The sequence below is a fragment of the Liolophura sinensis genome, chromosome 7 (genome assembly GCF_032854445.1).
Source record: "Liolophura sinensis isolate JHLJ2023 chromosome 7, CUHK_Ljap_v2, whole genome shotgun sequence".
Taxonomy (NCBI): Eukaryota; Metazoa; Mollusca; class Polyplacophora; order Chitonida; family Chitonidae; genus Liolophura; species Liolophura sinensis.
Genome location: NC_088301.1, coordinates 36622131 through 36641504, shown reverse-complemented (window position 1 = coordinate 36641504; position 19374 = coordinate 36622131). Strand labels below are relative to the sequence as shown.

Genomic DNA, 19374 nt, shown 5'->3' with positions numbered 1-19374 from the left:
ACAGGCATCTTATTCACAAAATTGGTTCATACTAATGATATGCAAAGAAAACAAGACTGGAATGAAAATAATGAAAAAAATAATAAAAAAAAAGAAAAGAAAAAAATTCAATCAACAGATTAAATACCAAAATGATAAATTAATACTACCTAGGAATACTACTTAATACTACGTAACAAATAATATTTGTTGATTTGTTGACTAATATTCCTACTTTCAAATGACAGATATGAACTATTACACCTGGAATAGGTGTAGAAACATAAAGCTCACAACATAGTTTGGTAAAATATTTGCTGTATCTTTATTAAGTAATGCATAATCATCAGTACAACCATTTCCCTAATAATCTGTACATACATGTATATACCTTGAGTATTTTACTATTCTAAATGTACGCTTTATTATTTTTTTTGTTTAAATAGTGTACAACATGAGCATGCAATTGTGAAGAATTCTCTGATTAAAATTTAGGTAAAAATATATCATAAATCTCAGTTTTATGTGTGTACATTGGCTGTTAATACAATAAGTCTAATACAAAACATGGTTCAGGAAACTTCAGTAAATGTAATTTTTCATTTTCAAATGTTAACCTTACAGTTCTATATAAACTAACAAAGCTGCACAGACAACGTAAAACAGATCTGATGTAAAAATGATAATGCATGATTAAAGAACCTTGTAAGTGTCATATGCATTTCAATATTGGTTTTATCATATGCACAAAGACAGAACAAGGAAATAAATCTGCCATATCTAATATTTTTTAACTTCACAAGAAAAATATGAAAAACCAAGACAGCAAAACCAAATATTAGAGGAAGGCTTTATATCACATACCAACAACCAACACAGTTGTAAAACACTATGTTGATTAATCAGCCCCTAACATCCCAGAGTTATTACATACATCACAGGTGGAAATCTTTATTAAGTATTCTATGGGTAAAAGTTAAAGTTGGCAAATAAGGACAGTAAAATAAACACATTTTGTGGAAATGTTCAGTAAGTATTTCTATGGGTGAGAAAGGCAATAAAACACTACAAACTCATAAATATAAAACAGAAAAATAAACACATTTGTTACAGTGCTTAAGAAGTGTGTGCACTGTAAGAATCATACACAATGGTTAGTATTGGTAAAATGTGTTTATAATGTTTCAGGAAATGAAAAATACAGATCTTACAGATGCTAATGGAAAACAACATTTTCAAAGGTTTATAACTGTAATCAAGTTATTTTTTGTGAAAAAGCCAGTGTTATGAGAAACCCAGGTTAATTCAACTCCATTAAAAGTGAGTAATGACCCTTTGGTAGTAATTCTTTAAATTTAAAAACAATATCAGATGGTCACAACAACAAAGTTTAAATAGCTATAATCTCAGTACACCTGAAAATTTTCCAGACAATCTCGTGAGAATTATAGGAGCTGTATTGGCAAGCTCTCATTTTTGCAAAGGAACTGTTTTCAAATGGTGACTGAAATATAATTCAAGTCATGCTACCAAAATCGTACGTGCATATGCCAAACATACACCCAATTCACCTCCAACCCAGTCTAAACTGAAAATTATAACCAACCTCGACGATAAACAAAAAAGTGTAACCTTGCCTACAAGACAGACGTCTTAAATTTTAACACAACAGGCAACAATACCCTATTTATTCTAAAATTTGGGATGCCAGTTCTGCTCATTTTAGCCAGTATATATGTAATTCAAGCATTAATACTGATTTCCTTTTTTCTTACATGGTTAGACCATCTAATTTTAATGAACAATGTACTCATATCTTTACTTTTCCAAATGGCTGGTAAAGAAATGTAATATTCTACAATCAATCTTACTAATACTTGCCCCAAATTTTAGAAGAATTAGGGTACACATCAGCTTATAGTACAAAAGGACTCCACCTAGTACAAAAGAGTCCAACCAAGCCTTCAAATTAAACCCCTTAACCATGACAAGTTACAACTATAATTTGTCTACAAACTCAATAAATTGTAACTGGACAATGACGCAACCACTTTCTTACATTATCTCAATACGTTGTCTGACTGAATAACACTCACCTAAATACTACTTTTAAACTAGTGAGCAGTCTGTTTAAATTAAGCCAAGCAGACACCATATGCACATATGCTGCAGCCTCGAGAACAATATCAAGTTGCTTTTTTGCTGTATAATGTGTATTACTCAAACAAAACAAAACAAAGCTGGTACATAATATCAAAGATAACAACGGAAGAGACACAAAAATACAGTAATAACTTTCCCTAACACAAGATTAAAAACGTGACAAAAATCTCATCCTCTGGTAAAACAAACAACAAAACATTTTAGACTGAAAAATAAAGAAACTTAACTATTATGTTAAAGCATCATTTATCCAAATGAACATTCAAATAAACAATAACTAAATCAGCTTGACACTCCAAAAAATTAAGCTGATAATATAATAGCACTTGAGTAATATATACTTGTTCATCAATGCCGATACATCTGTACTAATGCACACACAAAATATACTGACATGATTCACTGCAGACCCATGATCCGAGTAAAAGCTAACAACCTGAAATATTGTTAAGGTTCTGTTACAAGATTTCTTTCAAAACCACAAAGCTTAAAGTCATTTGTTCCTGTAAAAGAATCGGTTTTGTGGGTTTCAGTGAAAACCACTTGTCCAAAAAGTCTTGATTATAAAATAATTTTAGTTCATTTGTTCTTGCAAAATTTATTCTTTGTTATGTTCTGTATCAAAACCATCAAAATATTACAGTCTATGAACAGTTAACTTCCTCAATGAGGTCTGCACCATGAAGGATAGACTATAGTATGATGATGAATTTAGTGAATGTATTCACTTAAGTGAAATTCGTCTTGGAGCTTTTGATTATAGCAAAAAGCTTGCAGTACAACTTTCTTCTGCTATAACAATAAGTAGGTCACATGTTTATCCTCATTCTAATGGATAATGGGCACAAAATGCATCTTCGCAACTCCGCCAGATCTGTTATTAACTTGGATACCATGAGTCCCGAAGAACTGGCATTAATATAAGCGTTTATGTATATATTCAATTACACAGTCACATCTTAACAGCCTGAGCATCTTCTCCTGTAAAAAGCTGGCTAAATAAACAATAACAGTAAGCCCAATTAGAAAACCATAACTGAGGCAATATCTACTTCACATGATTAGCTGAGGTTGAAACATGCTGGTTGATCAAACCCTTTCCAAGTCTCTCATTATTCGCAGGACCAGCTCCTCTTGAAAAGGTAAAGCAACACACTGGACGTTAACAGGCATCCCTTTTACTACCCACAAGAACCTGAAACAAGAAACAATCAAGAACAATGAAAAGAAAAACATTGCCTGCTAACATCCCTGTGATAAACATAGGTGGCTGCTTCTGACAGACAGACAAACAGGTGAATCCACCATCATACAATCTGTCAAGGTAGTGGCAGAGAAGTTCATGATAATGGAAACAAAAAAAGAAAAAAAGAATAGGCAGGAATAATCTGGATTTGAACCACAAGAAGCTAGATACAATGCCAGTGGGGGTTGTGACCAGTGAAAAGTTAAGAAACACTGCTCTCAGATAGCAGTACTGGGCTACATGCATAGCTGTCATGGACAGTAATTCTGGGGATCGACTCTGTACGCTCTGCATAAATTGTATGCTGAATAGTAAAAATAAGATTAAGAACGAAGAAAGAAGAAAAAGGAATGTATGGATTTGAACCCTAGATTGCCAGACATCATTTACCATGGGCCTATTAGTGAAGACTAGCACAGAAATTAGGTGGCTTGATTTTCTGCTGAAGAACAAGAACAAAAGACAGAAACAATACATTATTGCAAAGTTGCTGCCTGTTCCTATGGTAAACTGCAGTGACAAGTTTCATGCAGTCTTGCATAAAGCTCACTTGTTGAATTTTGGAGAAAATTCGAACAATTTCTTAAATTTTTTTTTAATGTTTTTTTGGCAATTACCTGAAAACCACTACTCAAACAAGAAAGGTTCTTTGAAATTCATAATCCATAGGTCAAGGTATTCTCATAAATGTTTTAGTTCAATACAATTGTGCAGTTTTTAAGAGTTAACCTTATTTTGAGCTAATTTCATTGGTCCGTTTTTACTTAATGTGCACACCAAACTCAATGATTTTTTGAATCTTTGTTGGACAATCCACCTAGAAACTAAATTTTACGTCGACGGGTTTAGCCGTCTTGGAGATGCCGATTTTCTAAGCTTATCAATGAAATTCAAAGTGGCTGGTAAATCATGGCCAAACAGCACAAATGTCAAAAGTTGCTTCATATATTCTTTATTAAAACTTCAAAGTTTGGTTTTTATACCTTTACCAGTTTTCAAGATATTGAAATTTTATGAGCTGACTTAATAACGATTTCAAGTGGTGTCCCGCTAGTTGCCCTACTAAATTGTTTTTAAAGGGGCCATGTATTAGAGTGCCAGTCAATGTATTATTAGAATTACCTTTTGGAGCACCCTTTCATGATGATTTTTGGGATGATAATGTTGCTGCAAGTCCTCTTCATCTTGAGTTGAAACCTTGGTAACAGGCATGGAACCCGCCGGAAAGTTCAGAACATTGTATATGGTGGTGTAAGACGTGCTGCCTGTTCAAAAAGAAGTTCAAATAGAACAGTTTTAATGTTTGCTTAGGTGCTAGTTGAGAATTTTTCTAAAGATTACTGCTTCAAGAAAAACAGACTGTTTTAATTATTAAGATAATCATTAAGAGACTGTTTTTACCTTCTGCCTCCGAAGCAAACCCAGAGGGTGTGGCTGTGGAGGCATATCCAGGTGAGACAACCACATCTAGTTTTAACTTTTGCCATTGCTCGATAAACATCTCTCTATATTTCTACAAACACAAACAAGATTATAATTAACTACCAGTATAAATAGAATTTGAAAAAAAAATAATAATTCATCAACAAAACAATGGTCTGGTAAATATACTCAACATCTTGTCAAACCAATCTTGGACATGGATGCTTGAAAAAATAATCCAGCAGACACCAGGATCATGAAACTGTCTTCAACTTAAGTCAGAATTATCTTAACTTATGGTACTATATGCAAACTTTTGAAATTTTGTCATGAAGAACAGAAATAACTCTCATTATTGAAGTAAAAATTCCTAGGATAAATCACATTTCGGTTATTTTGAACATGGGGTGCTTTGCTGATAACCTCGTGCCCAATGATTAGTGTTTTGAAGGATCATGGTTGGGAAGGAGTATCAATACCAGTGTTGATTAATTGATATGTACATGTAGGGCAGGTCTTATCTGTACATATCTATTGCTGTCCTTAGCCTTTTTGCTTAAATTAGGTTCAAGTGGATACTGTATTGTCATAAAAAATTGTGATCTTCCAGGACAACCACAAACAATCAACCTCATTTTTTTTGCTATCATATTAACTTTATTTTTACTATTACTGTCCTTACATATCTATTGCTGTCCTAAGCCTTTCTGCTTAAATTAGGTTCAAGTGGATACTGTATTATGCCTAAACTTTTGAATGTAATAATGCACTTTCAGAAGCACACAAAATGATACTTCTGATGCCAATTCTCAAGTTTTTCTGATAAGAAATTCATCAATTTTTAACAAAAACTCTTAAGCCACCATACAAGGTAAATAAATACATTAGAATCCAGCAAACTGTGCCGTTCTGCACAACGCTAAAATTTAGGGGAAACACAGTGAATTCTTTACAGCACATATTGCATTAGTATGCACCAAATGGCGACAAGGGTACAAACTTATTGACCACTGTTTTCTTGCTTTGATGATTAATACATTAGGAGTCTGCAAACAAAATGTCCCCATAAAAGTAGGAATGAGCAATAGACTACACAGATTAGGCCTAAATTACTCAGGGCAAGCAAATGTTCCCCATTTCGGATGTTACCTGGATGTCTAGGGTAAGCTGCCACCATTCAGCAACAGAACTGCAACAGAAATAATTCCAGTAAAAACAAATATCAGAATTATTGGACTTTATCGTACAAATGTCAAGTTAGAAATAAATACTTTCACAAGAAATACACAATGCTACTAGAAGTTGTATCTCTATTACAGAAACAGAGTATCCCTAAACATTTTAGAAATAGATCACAAAAATGTCCAAGAAGCATGAAAACCATAATTTAGTAATGTTTCAATATTTTAGGATTATGCTATTGCGTTCATGACGCCTTCAGTATACTCACTCCACACCTTTACTTGACAATAGCATTCTGCCATGTTTAGGGCTCTGAAAAAAACAAATGTTTAAGAAAACGACTGTGGCATCCACAGAGGTGATATACTTGTATCAGTTCCTAGTCCCCTCCCTCACTCACTTTGTCTTCCTACTCAGTTACTGTCTACCCTACTCAGTTACTATATTTACCCTCCTTCACTCACTTTGTCTACCACCACTCAGTCACATTGTTTACCCATCAGTTACTGTCTACCCCACTCACTCACTTTGTGTACCCTTCCTCACTCACATTGTCTACCAATGCTCGCTCACTTTGTCTACATAGTTAGTCTACCCTACTCAGTCACATTGCTCACTCTTCCTCACTCACTTTGTCTACCCTACTGACTCACTTTGTTTACCCTGTCCCTTTGTCTACTGCCTCTGGGTCACATTGTCTACTTTCCATCACTACCTTTGCCTACCCCTAAACACTCACTTGGTCTATCCCTACTCACTCACTTTGTCTACCCATACACACTCACTTGGTCTATCCCTACTCACTCACTTTGTCTACCCATACACACTCACTTGGTCTATCCCTACTCACTCACTTTGCCTACCCCTACACACTCACTTTGTCTACCCCTTCTCACTCACTTTGTCTACCCATACACACTCACTTGGTCTATCCCTACTCACTCACTTTGTCTAGCCATACACACTCACTTTGTCTACCCCTTCTCACTCACTTTGTCTACCCATACACTCACTTTGTCTACCCCTTCTCACTCACTTTGTCTACCCATACACTCACTTTATCTACCCCTACTCACTCACTTTGTCTACCCCTACTCACTCACTTTGTCTATCTGTGCTCACGCACTTTGTCAAACTCCTTCACCCTCTTTGTCTACTTCCACTCATTCACTTTGTTTATACTCACTCACTCACTTTTTCTAACACACTCACCCACTTTGTCTACCCCACTGACTTTGTCTATAGCCCCCCCCCCCTCTACCATGCTCTCTTTATCTCCCTCGGTCTCCTTGTCTACACCACTCACTGATGCCTGAGAGCTGATAAAGCCCTACTTTTAAAACCAGTTTATCTACAATGAAGACAGAAGAGCTTGTAACATCAACCAAGGCATTCAAACATAATTTGAGTGTGAGTGAAAAATATTACTGTGTGAAAGAGACAAGTATACACATGTATGTTTTAAAGAATGACCAATTCTATAAGCAAAAATCAGTCACTGCAAACTGTTCAGAAAAAGCCAATTGGTAAGTTAAAATATAAATATATACCCTGGAATACACGGTCTCAAATACATTTCCACAACGGCTTGTTCTGGTAAGCAAAATCTGCACTGTCATCTAACACATTAATGAGAAATTGTGATCCGAATAAATTTATCACTGTTACTCACCACTAACCCCACAAGGGTAGACAGAATCCACTTAAGTCTTCTAGGCAACCATAGAATAGCCCAAAGTTTCTGACTGGAGACATCACTTAAATCCTTGTCCCTGAGGAGAAGGGGATGATATAGACTGAATAAATTCTAACCGATTCTTCTTCTCAGAGACAAGGTAAAATCTGCATTTGTTACAACTTGGGATATGCAATATTTTATCAGTTATCAGTAAAACGTGCTTTTGTCACAATGTATATGTAGCGTATGCAGTTTCATTAGAAAATCACAAAAAGACAAAGTAGCTATAATTTATTATAACTGGTAAAACGCACCCCACCCCACCCCAATCCCAACTCTAGAAACTTCAAGCACCACAATATGCACAAAATATTTGCAAAAGGACACTTAAAGCATGGTGAAGCTCAATTAGCATTTTTTTTCTCAGTCATGGTGTTTCAAACTGTCACAGAAAACTTTTGTCACATTTGGTCAATTCATCATACACTCTGATTCCTGTATACTTGTCTGTGCGCCATATAACTTTTCTTCTGCTACATGTATTTGTCATACAAAGTGTGATCTTCCAGGACAACCCCTATCAATCAACCTCATTTTTTATATTAACTTTATTTTTACTATTACATCTGTCAAGCACCCTAGATGCATTTCACATGCTGATAACAATAATTAACATTTACAGGTATCTCATGAAACTGTGACCTCCATCCCCAAACAAAGCAGAAGAATACAGTCTGAATAATGCATCTTCCACACATGGGGGCTCAATCTGAACGAACTGAAAATCAATAATAAAAAAGAAGGGTTTTCACACAACTTCAGAATTACATTATTCTATCAAACAATATCTATAAAAATAATAAAAAAATTTAAACACATCAATGAATTCTTTTCAACTGGAAAATTCACAAAATATTCAATATTTATCTCACCTCAAGAATGAATAATTAAAGCCTCTTTGCCTACATGGTTCATATCATGGTAAAACTCTTCAAGTCATCTCTTATTTATTTATTTGACTGGTGCTTTACACCATACTCAAGAATATTTCACTTGTATGATGGGAGCCAGCATTATGGCGGGAGGAGAAAGAGCAGAACATGGAGGAAACCCACAACCATCTGCAGGTTACCTGCAGACCTCCCCCACAGATGACTGGAGAAACAGCCAGCACAGATGGACTTATGACTGGAGAAACAGCCAGCACAGATGGACTTGAACTCACAGCCATCCATTGGTGAGAGGCTCCTGGGTCATTGCACTCCACTGGCATACTAACCACTGGCCCCCAACACATCTCTTAGGTGAATAAAATAACATGATCATAAGAGTTTAGGCAGCCACAGATGTTCTTTCAATGTCAAGTGGGGGCCTCCGTGGCTCAGTCGGTTAGCGCGCTAGCGCAGCATAATGACCCAGAAGCCTCTCACCAATGCAGTCGCTGTGAGTTCAAGTCCAGCTCATGCTGGCTTCCTCTCTGGCCGTAAGTGGGAAGGTCTTTCAGGAACCTGCGGATGGTCGTGGGTTTCCCCCGGGCTGTGCCCGGTTTCCACCCACCATAATGCTGGCTGCCGTCGTATAAGTGAAAAACACCAATCAAATAAATAAATAAATAATCAATGTCAAGTGCATAATATCAGTGTTTAATATTAATATTTGTATATTTCAGCTAAATTTGTATCTAATCTCCTGAGCTTAGTGGGTTGGATATAATGCATTTTTAGCACAAGACAGAACTGTCATCTTTGCATATGCCTGTATACATGTATTAGTGAGCTGACCGTGTGGCCTTGCTGTTGAAGAACTTCTTTTGCCAGGTGAACTGCCCTTTGGACAGCTGGGATGGGCTGCACAACACCTGTATCCAGAAAATAGCCAATTCTCAATGGATTTGTACTTCTGTAAACCTGCAATATAAAAAGTAGTAAAACAAATATCTCAAAGGAAGGAAAAGGATGTTCCTAAATCTTAATGTTGCCAACAAAAGTTTCATTTTAAGGATGCTATGTACAATCTGGAAGTACATATTTACAGGCCACACTTTAGTTAAATACATAATTCATTATGGTAAATGCTTCTGGTTTTATGTTGTACATTTCTGTGTTTCATTATTCATCGGTGGAAACAACCATTTACCACAAAAGTCAAGGTGATAAAGAAATCCTCATTGGCCATTCTGCTTTACCTTGGAGTTAAATGGCATGCGAGGTAGTACAGGATCCAGTTCATACATGAGCGGTGAAAGAAGAGCCTCCATGGCAACAGCAAGGCTGTTCACATCATGAGCCATTGGACCTGGGCAAGCTTGGACTGATGAAGGAGAAAAAAAAACAGAAAAAAATGTTGAGGTGTAATTCAAAAAGATGATGTCATGACAAAGGACATTTTTGTGAATGTACTGACTTATGTTGCTGAACTACAGAAGTAACTGTATAAACTTTAGCTTTAGTGTTATGTATATGATGCACATCTAAACCTACATATGGAATACATTATGAATCAGTATACCCCAACACAGATTTTCTCGGATAGCTTGAGGATGATTTCTGAATGAAAACACATACATGTGCATGCACACTTTCATTAGAAAAGTAATAATTTTGGACGTATAGGGATTTCGTACATTAACGAGCCCATACTTAAGTTTTGCCCCTTGAGGAGTCCAAATATCCCTTTTGAGCTATAAGAAAACAAGAAAACAAGAAGTTGTATTGAATGTCAATGTATATATAAGACAGTATAGCCAATATATATATATATATATATATTTGAATAAAAGAGAAAGATCCCTGGCGAGGAGAATTTACATATGTACATATATATATATATATATATATATATATATATGTATACTGTTGCAATTGTGTTACAATTAAAGCTATGTAATATTGTTTCTGAGTTGGTTTGTTCCTATGAGCAATTAAGATTGCATGTTTCTCATCTTGGATAATACTGGCATTTGTTAGAATGAGGTTTGATTATTTATTCCTTTATTTAACTGATATTTATCTCTGAGATTTTTTAGGAAGGTTTAGAGTCATAAATTCTTTGCTGGTCAAAACCTGATCCTATCAGATAAGAAAACTGTCTCAGTTGGCATGGAATTCTTTTTTATTATTCTGCCACATGAAGAGAAAGAGAAACTATCAAAATTTAAACGTATAAAAACTTTAGATTAGGTTCAGCTTATGCCGTACATATTTTTAATGATGGCTAGGAGTATATCACCTCTCTAATGACACAAAGGCACAGCTGCAGACATCATTGCTTTGGGGCTGATCAACTGCAGCAAAAACAATGTTACATTTTATTATATTTCAATTATTTTATTGACATCTTGCCAGTGTAAACTGATGCCAGTAAGGTATGTATAGTTATAAAGGAATTGAGTTACCTGAGTCTGTCACGTGTGGGCTTTAAGCTGTAGATGCCACACATGTGAGCAGGGATGCGAAGACTGCCCCCAATGTCTGTACCAAAGCCAAGAATGGAGCCTTCAGATCCAACCAGGGCCCCCTCACCACCAGAGGACCCCCCTGGACACCGGCTGACATCATGAGGGTTCACAGTAACACCATATATAGGATTACTGCATTCAGCACTAAAAATGAACAAATAAAAATTATGCACAGTGTATGTATGTGCACTTGTACATACAAAATGAACATTTTTCTTTGCCTTTTTTTTCACTTTTTGCACTTAAGCTGAGCGCACACAAGCAACAGTTGTTGTTGGAAACGAAATTTCTAGACAATAAAAAATCTCTGAAATTTACTCATGTGTGGACAACCACATCTAGAATTCCTGAGTTTGGAACACTTGATCCAAAGATTCAGCTTGTTTAGCTTTGGGCAACAAAAAGTCCAGAAACAAATGAGAGGGCATGTGAGAGGGCAATCTGGGCCTTGACAGATCTTGTCGTCTACATCTACCAATCAGTGTCTATGGAAATGTCATGTGAGTACATACAAAATGGAAGCTGTGAGAACTAGCTGATTTTGGGGTCACATGACCTTGAACGTATAATGTGACCATCTTTCGCTGCTTAAATCTTGAAAATGGACAAAAATGGACAACAAATGCTGCAAGTATGCAGGTACTCAATATTCCATATCACATGACATCAGGATTTTCAATAACAAATGTTGTCCGTGTGCACTAGGCCTTACCTCACATAAATTTCGAGTGCATTTTGTTTGAATTCATGTTTGTGTAGTAATTCACCATCCTTACATTGTTACATGTTTGCCTCTTCCTATGATGTGTCTAATGGAGGACTCACACAGCAGCAGGCATTATTTGCAATAAAGTTTTACACCATACTATAGCTTGCTTCCTCAATATCATGGGGCGTCTGTGGCTCAGTTGGTTAGCGCGCTAGCACAGCGTAATGACACAGGAGTCTCTCACCAATGTGGTTGCTGTGAGTTCAAGTCCAGCTCATGCTGGCTTTATCTCTGGCCGTAAGTGGGAATGTCTGTAAGCAACCTGCGGATAGTCGTGGGTTTCACCCGGGCTCTGCCCGGTTTCCTCCACCACAATGCCGCCATCGTACATGTGAAATACTAAGTACGGCATAAATCACTAATCAATAAATAAATAAATCCTTATTATCATAGCAGTCAGATTTTAGGTTGAAGGCATATGTTGCCTTGGGTAAATCATGCAGGTTCCTGACAAAATTTTAGATATACAAGTATTACTGAATTTCACCTAAATTTTAATATGTACAAATGCACTTTCAGAAGCACATGAAGGACTTGAAACGATAATTTTGATGGCAACATGTGTTCTGATGTTTTACTTCACAAAAACTGTTAAGTGGTCCATTGAGGCACATGAATCATTCAGAATCAAGCAAAATGTGTGCCTTGAAAAATGCTAACCTATAAGCAAAATAAAATATTTTAAGATATGTAATGAATTTTAGTCCTGTAAGCAATATGCTCACCTCAACAAGGTTTGTGGAATATTAGTTCTGATGAAAGGTACAGCACCTTGAGCCTTCAGCACCTGATACAACCCAGATACAAGCAATTACTTAAGAAAACAATGGCATATTCAGGAATTTTCAGGGGAAATGGGTGCATCTTTAAGTGGCAATACTACACGTACTGATTGAAAAACACATTTTCAAAAGATGAGAAGTAATATTAACTCATATTTAATCTCTGCTTCGATCATATATTTTAATATTATTTATTTGAAGGGTTCTTTTCACAATGCTTAATTGTAAAGACTATTTCAAACACATTTTGTAATCAGGTTTTGATTCCTGGAAATCCGGTAGATTCTGGGCAAAATCATGAAGTACCTGACAGCAATCAATTTGGCTATTATTTAAAAAGGAACTTTATTAGAACATCTGACGGTCAATGGTCCGTAGGCAGAAATTTCTCAGTCATAGGTCTTAAATTATATTTTTCATACCTCCCTTTTCCTCCATCAAACAGTTACCCTGATTGACCATTTGTGTAATCCCTTCTAAAATGTATTTCTCTCTGTGAATACAATCTTTTTTTTTTGCCTCAATTTCACTTCTTGACTTAAGCTAACATATAGAGTACTAAAACTTATTCTAAATTTTACCTGGACAATGACAGCATCCTCCTGGAAGGTATTGCCCAGAAGGCCGGCAATCCCTGCTGTGCAGTCATAGCCCTGAGCAGACAAGACTAACCAATAGATGTACTACACCAAAAGTTGTACGTATATTTACCCACTTCAAATACTTTAAGCTTAGTACATTTTCAATGATTAACTTCAGTACACAAAAAACATGTTAACATACAGAAAAAGTTGCCTTGTTGTTAAACTGGATCAACGCCATCCACCTTTGACATGTAAACAGATGCAGAAATGTTGGCCTACAGAGTACATTGCAAAATCACATCAGCATGCGCTATTATAACACAGAGAAGAACATTTTCAGAAATGTGTTAGGAAAGGAGACCTAGATTATGCAGGAATCCTATGCATTTACATGACAGTCCGTCTAAAATAGACGGACTATCTTAATCCCAGATTAAAGTAAATATATTATTATTTGTTGCCAGTTTTACCACTCATGTCATATGCACTAAATAAAGGTAATAAAGGTATTATTGTTGTCTAAAGTTCAATAAAATATCACATTCAGGCAATTCTATCCAATATCAGCCATCAAGGTGGACTTACCTTTAGACAGTAGTTTTCCTTTATACTGACAGGTACACCATGTAACATACCGCCCTTAGAGACAGAATTATCACAGGCTTTAGCTAAATCCTGCAACAGATTAATTAATACCTGCTTGGTTAAGACATCTTCACCATTACGCAGCAGACACACTATAAGCAGATATATTGGTTTGTAGGGACAAGCTCTTAACAGCGACGAAATATGCTTGTAATAATCACAGCATACATGTAGTTGCAGGCAAAATATAGGCAGATTTTTCAGTAAGTTATGTCCCGAGACCTAGTAAAAAATGTGACAAATGTTCAAAAATGCTCAAGCTTAAAGCCCATACTGAGCATTCTTGCTATGCTTGTTCAGAAACAAATGTATGCAAAGTACATGTATGCAATGTAAGCCTATGTCATTTAGATGAAAATGTAGTCTTAAATTTTGTGTCTTTAGAAATGTATATTTTAGGGCAAAGCAGTCCACACAGTTGTACCTTAATTTCCTTAATTTTTGTAATATTTTTGCCTCCAAAAAATTAAGCCCATTAGTATTATAAACTCACCTCTGACTCTTTGATCAACCCTATGGCACAATTTGTGAACTGCTGGACTTGCAATGCCTACAACAAAGACAGTGTATCTTTTACCACAGTCAGGGCAGGTGTGTTGTCAAACAGGTGTGTTGTCAGAAAAGCCTGTTCTAATTCAGGTTTATCAACCTTGAACCTTAGGAAATAGTCACAAAATAGTTAATTACCAAATCTGAGATCAATCTATCCACTTTGAACGATATATTTTTGTGAGAAAATAAAAATCTGAACAATTGAACAGACCAAAAAATGGAGAAACCGGGACAAAAATCAATTCCTGGTAAGCCATTCACATGCTAACTCTGAAATCAATCCAAGTCAAATGAAGATATTCAGAAAAAATGGAAATTGGGACAGATATATTGATAGATGAAGAGGGACAGACAAACACCACTGTGCCACATATACACTAATAATGACGTACATTCAAAAAAGGGGGAAAAAATGGTTGATCCTCACCCTGGACTGATATGCTTTGAGCACAAACCTGTGCAGTCAGATCTCCACTACGCAACTTCTCTTGTAGTTCTTTCAGGGTTAGACTTATGATAGCATTACGAGCATCAATTGTAAGCTAAACAACAAATAAGAAGAACTAGTCAGCTTTAGTATAAACCTGTATCTTTTGAAGCATACGCCATAAAAAAAATTGGCTGGAAATTTAAATTTATAAATTCTATATGATAAATGATGAAATGGCAATAAATGATGTGCCAGTTGAACACCATGGAAAACATCTGAGGCAATATTTAATGAAAACTATTTTCATTTATGTTTTATAATTTTTGATGCTATGTGGTGAACTGAATTACAATAATTCTGATTATCTTCAATCATATTAAGCAATCAAAATACTAACGTGAAAAAGTTTTGGAAAAGATGGTCTCAAAAATCCAACTGAGAAAATAATTTATATTTGTGGAATACCTTGGTAAGAAAAAATGTAAAAAAAAATCATTTGAAATATTTCTTGATATAGTTCGCTGTTACCTTTAATCTGAGGCATACATTATTTTTACTTTATGTACACTCTGAAAGAAATATCGCAATGTGAAATATAAAAACAAAAGATCTGAAACTCCAACTTACACCGTCCTCTTGTAATTTTTCAGCCAAGGCATCAAAGTCTTCCTGGCGTTCTTTGCGCCTTTCTTCAACCTTCTTCTTTAAATTCCTGACAGTATAAACTCTGTACAGTTTCTTCAGCAGTAACACAAGAATCACACCTCCTCCCCCAACCAGAACTCTGGTTTTCCTGTCATTCATCATGGGACAGTTCTCCGATATTCGCATCAGATATGGGTGCATGTTGACACTTTGGTATCCCTTAGTCTAAAGTCTGCTGTCAAAAAACTAATTCCTGTCAAGGTAACAAACACAAACCTCAGTAAATGTTTGATACATACAATTATGTTTCGAGGTATGACACTTATATGGCTGTCAGCCAAAGTTTAATTGGTTCGTGGATTGATTGGTGGCTGCCACCATCATGGGGTGAGGAAAGAAGACAGACTGAAGTAAACCACCAACCTGTGACATGTAACTGACAAACCTATAAGCATGTGATGCACACCTGCAGAGCAAATATAAGCCATATTACTGGAAACCGAGTAAGCTTCAATGAAGTTCATGCAGGACCACCTAAGAAAGTCCCATAAATGCTACATATTTTTACTTATGGCCATGTAGGCTCAAATAACAGTAGAAACAGAAGCAAGTCAGTTCAAAAAATATCCTGCACCTAAAACACAAAAGGTCATTCACCAATGTGTTCAATCCATCTCGGAGAGAAATGGCAGCTGACAAACATGCCTGGCTTAAAGCCAAAAACATCAGGCATGACACCCCACCCTATCACAATATACTGACACTGGGCTAACCAATTCTGTTTCCTTGCTCTTGCAATTCTTTCAGTCCTGAGCGTCAAGTGAGTACCATTTTTAAATGTTTGGTATGACCCAACACTGGTTGATCTCAGATCTCCTGACTTTGGTGCAGACACTCTAACCATTAGACAACTGAACAGTGAACATACGATCCATTAACATCATCACCCAGGCAACTAGGAATCAAGCAAAATTGTAAGATTTTTACAAAACATGTATAGCAAGGAAGCTGGCATACTATGGCTTCTGGTGAATCCATGTGTGGAGGAATTCGATCTATACAATACCAGTACTTTCACAGAGTTATGCATTAAAAGTTCTTGTATGCAGTGAAAAATTACCCATCTATCACCAACAACTGCACATCCCCAGAATATTGTATCCAACACCACAAATTCACTAGTTCTCCTGGCAGAGCCAAAAACCACAGTTCTGGCCCTGACAACCACTACTTCAAGGATTTTTTTTTCAAGGATTCTTATAGGGCGGCGGCCAGCATTATGGTGGGTGGAAACCCACGACCATCCACAGGTTGCTGGAAGACCTTCCCACTTACGGCCAGAGAGGAAGCCAGCATGATCTGGACTTGAACTCACAGCGACTGCATTGGTGAGAGGCTCCTGGGTCATTACGCTGCGCTAGCACGCTAACCGACTGAGCCCACTACTACTATTTCAAGGAATGTACTTTTCAATTCCCAGAGCTTACACTTCATGTTCACTTTGAGTTATTTTGCATACTGATATTATTTTAAATTTATCTGCTCACGGAATGTATTAGGGGAGGGGGTGATTTGCTTTCAAATAAGTCTTGAAATCTTGCATCTAAACATTACAGGATACCCGAAAAGATACTATAACATGAAGAGTATAATTTTATGAAAAATGAAGACAGAAATGCCAAAAAGGAAAAAAATTTTCTTTTTTTGAGGTACATTTCATATTTCTTAATAGCCTCTCTATGTTATGCGTATTTTCTATCAATGGTCAGGAATATTTGGAAATGACATCATCGATGGATACAATGGAAATGCAGGACCAGCTTAGCACCCCAAATTTGCCCCCCAACCTCCCTCCTCCACCACTGAAATAGTTGTTTTGACAGCTATCACTGTTAACCACACCAGAGAAAAATAATTAGTTTCCAGACTGACTCCTGGGGCCTTAGTAAAAAACAATGGTCTAGAAAGAATTTTACACCCTTAAAAAGAATGCCAAGAAACCTTTTCTGTATGTACTGTAAGGGTACATAGTGAAGGTACTGGAGGTATACTTGAAGTACCTTTGAGGTGTACCACTGACGTGTAGCATATCTAATCTTGGGTATGGCTGAGGTATAATTGAGGTGTATTGGAGGTACTGCCAATTATGCAAATTAATACCTCCAGTTCACCTAAAGTACACCTTTAATGTAGAAGGCCACATCCTAAAGTACACATAAAGAAATAAACCAGGTGTTTCATGTATCCTTTAAATCACTGTTCTATTCATGATGCATGCTGAGTCACCTGAGCAGCAAGGCACATGCTCCCCTGCTGTTCTGATTGACAGAAGAGGTGCATGGCCTTGAAAACAAGTTGCCACACATCAGAAGACTTCCGCCGCTTGGAGAACTAGCTGATGAGCACCTTAGCAACTTAACATTATTACCCATTTGCAATACTCCAGTTCACAATTTATAGTGGTGAGGGCACTTACTATATCCTGTGCACATGCAGTTGTGTAAGTGGCTGTGCACAACAAACCCTGGCTATATAGAGATGTACCCTTTAATTTTCACTCTTAGACTGCTGGTTCAGAAGTATAATGTTGTGAAATGACCGGAAGGCACTCAAATCCATGGTGACCAGTCTGAAAGAAAAAAAAGAAAGAAAGAGAGAAGATGATGAGAATTAACAATTACTGATACAATGAATGATTTTGGCTTAATGCCACTTTGGAAATATTGTAGCCATATCATGGCGAAATCACTTACAGAAGAAAACCAATTCAAGAATATACATATAGATATAATAATAATTTAAAACTTAAGTTCAAAGGGGCAGAATAAACTGATATGAAAGCTACCAATATGTGGCTTTGAGAGTTCGGTACTAGACTTACCCCTCAATTTAACTCCCCTCTACCTGATTTTTCACTGAAATGTCAGCAATAAGGAGAGTTCAGCATTTAAGTGTGAGCATAACTTTATAACTGGGAAAGGCAGAAGTAAAAAAAACTGACAGAACAATCCCGTCTCACCACACAGTGACAACTGATCACATAAAATTGGCATACATACTGATAACATTCATACTACACATGTTGTTGTTGTAAGTACTCTAGGCTACTACCGCCTGTACAGGCTCATCATTTGACATTTCACACCTCGACTGAGTAAATGGGATAAGAGAGCATAAATAGCATGAAGTATTCACCGCGAAAACACAACTGTTTTCTACCAATCTTTTTCTTAAATAGCCACACACCGAAGTTAATTTGCCAACTACCAGGAGTAAAGCACCCCAGTTCTTGTAAATCTATATTATAACCATCCACTGAAGCGCGAAGTTTATCATCGCTTGCATGTCAAGGGCAGATAACTCAGACAATTACCATAATTTTCCGTGTTTTTTCCACATAATATTCATCAACCGAAAACTAAGAAATTATGAACGACAAAGAGAAGGGCTTAGTTGTCCAAGTAAAGAATAATATCGTAATGTATAAAGAACGGAAAATCCAATGCTCAAAGACATTTATATTCCTCCTGCATTTGAGAGCAGATTTATATACACTATTTTAATAATCATTTAAAGTTTATAATGCAGTGTTATCATAGCAGAATATTGAGACTTGCCCAAGTTCGACCTCCTGGCATCAAAGCAGAGTGCAGTATTTTGAACAGTATTTTGCGGTTGAAACCCTGCAATGGGCGTAATATCATAATTTAGCAGACTGCTCATGATCCTATAATTAAAATTGAAAGTTACATTACCAAAATCACAAGGTTAAAGCGATACTGGTTCGCAGGTAATTCGGCTTACAGTTTTAGTTCGATAATCACCAATATATATACTAAA

General features: G+C 36.4%; 1 protein-coding gene across 1 annotated transcript; it reads right to left on the bottom strand.

Moving 5' to 3' along the window:
* Positions 1-301: 301 nt before the first annotated feature.
* LOC135470883 (fatty-acid amide hydrolase 1-like) lies at positions 302-18871 on the bottom strand. The gene is made up of 20 exons (XM_064749933.1): positions 18781-18871; positions 18011-18163; positions 15517-15787; positions 14887-15001; positions 14401-14457; positions 13848-13999; positions 13260-13331; positions 12622-12683; positions 11065-11271; positions 10310-10350; positions 9856-9980; positions 9452-9577; positions 8351-8448; positions 7665-7764; positions 6261-6304; positions 5960-5999; positions 4790-4901; positions 4511-4653; positions 3621-3676; positions 302-3337 (listed from the first exon to the last, which is right to left on the bottom strand). The coding sequence occupies exons 3-20, from the start codon at positions 15733-15735 to the stop codon at positions 3232-3234; spliced, it is 1875 nt and encodes a 624-aa protein (XP_064606003.1). The 5' UTR covers positions 15736-15787; positions 18011-18163; positions 18781-18871; the 3' UTR covers positions 302-3231.
* Positions 18872-19374: the final 503 nt, after the last annotated feature.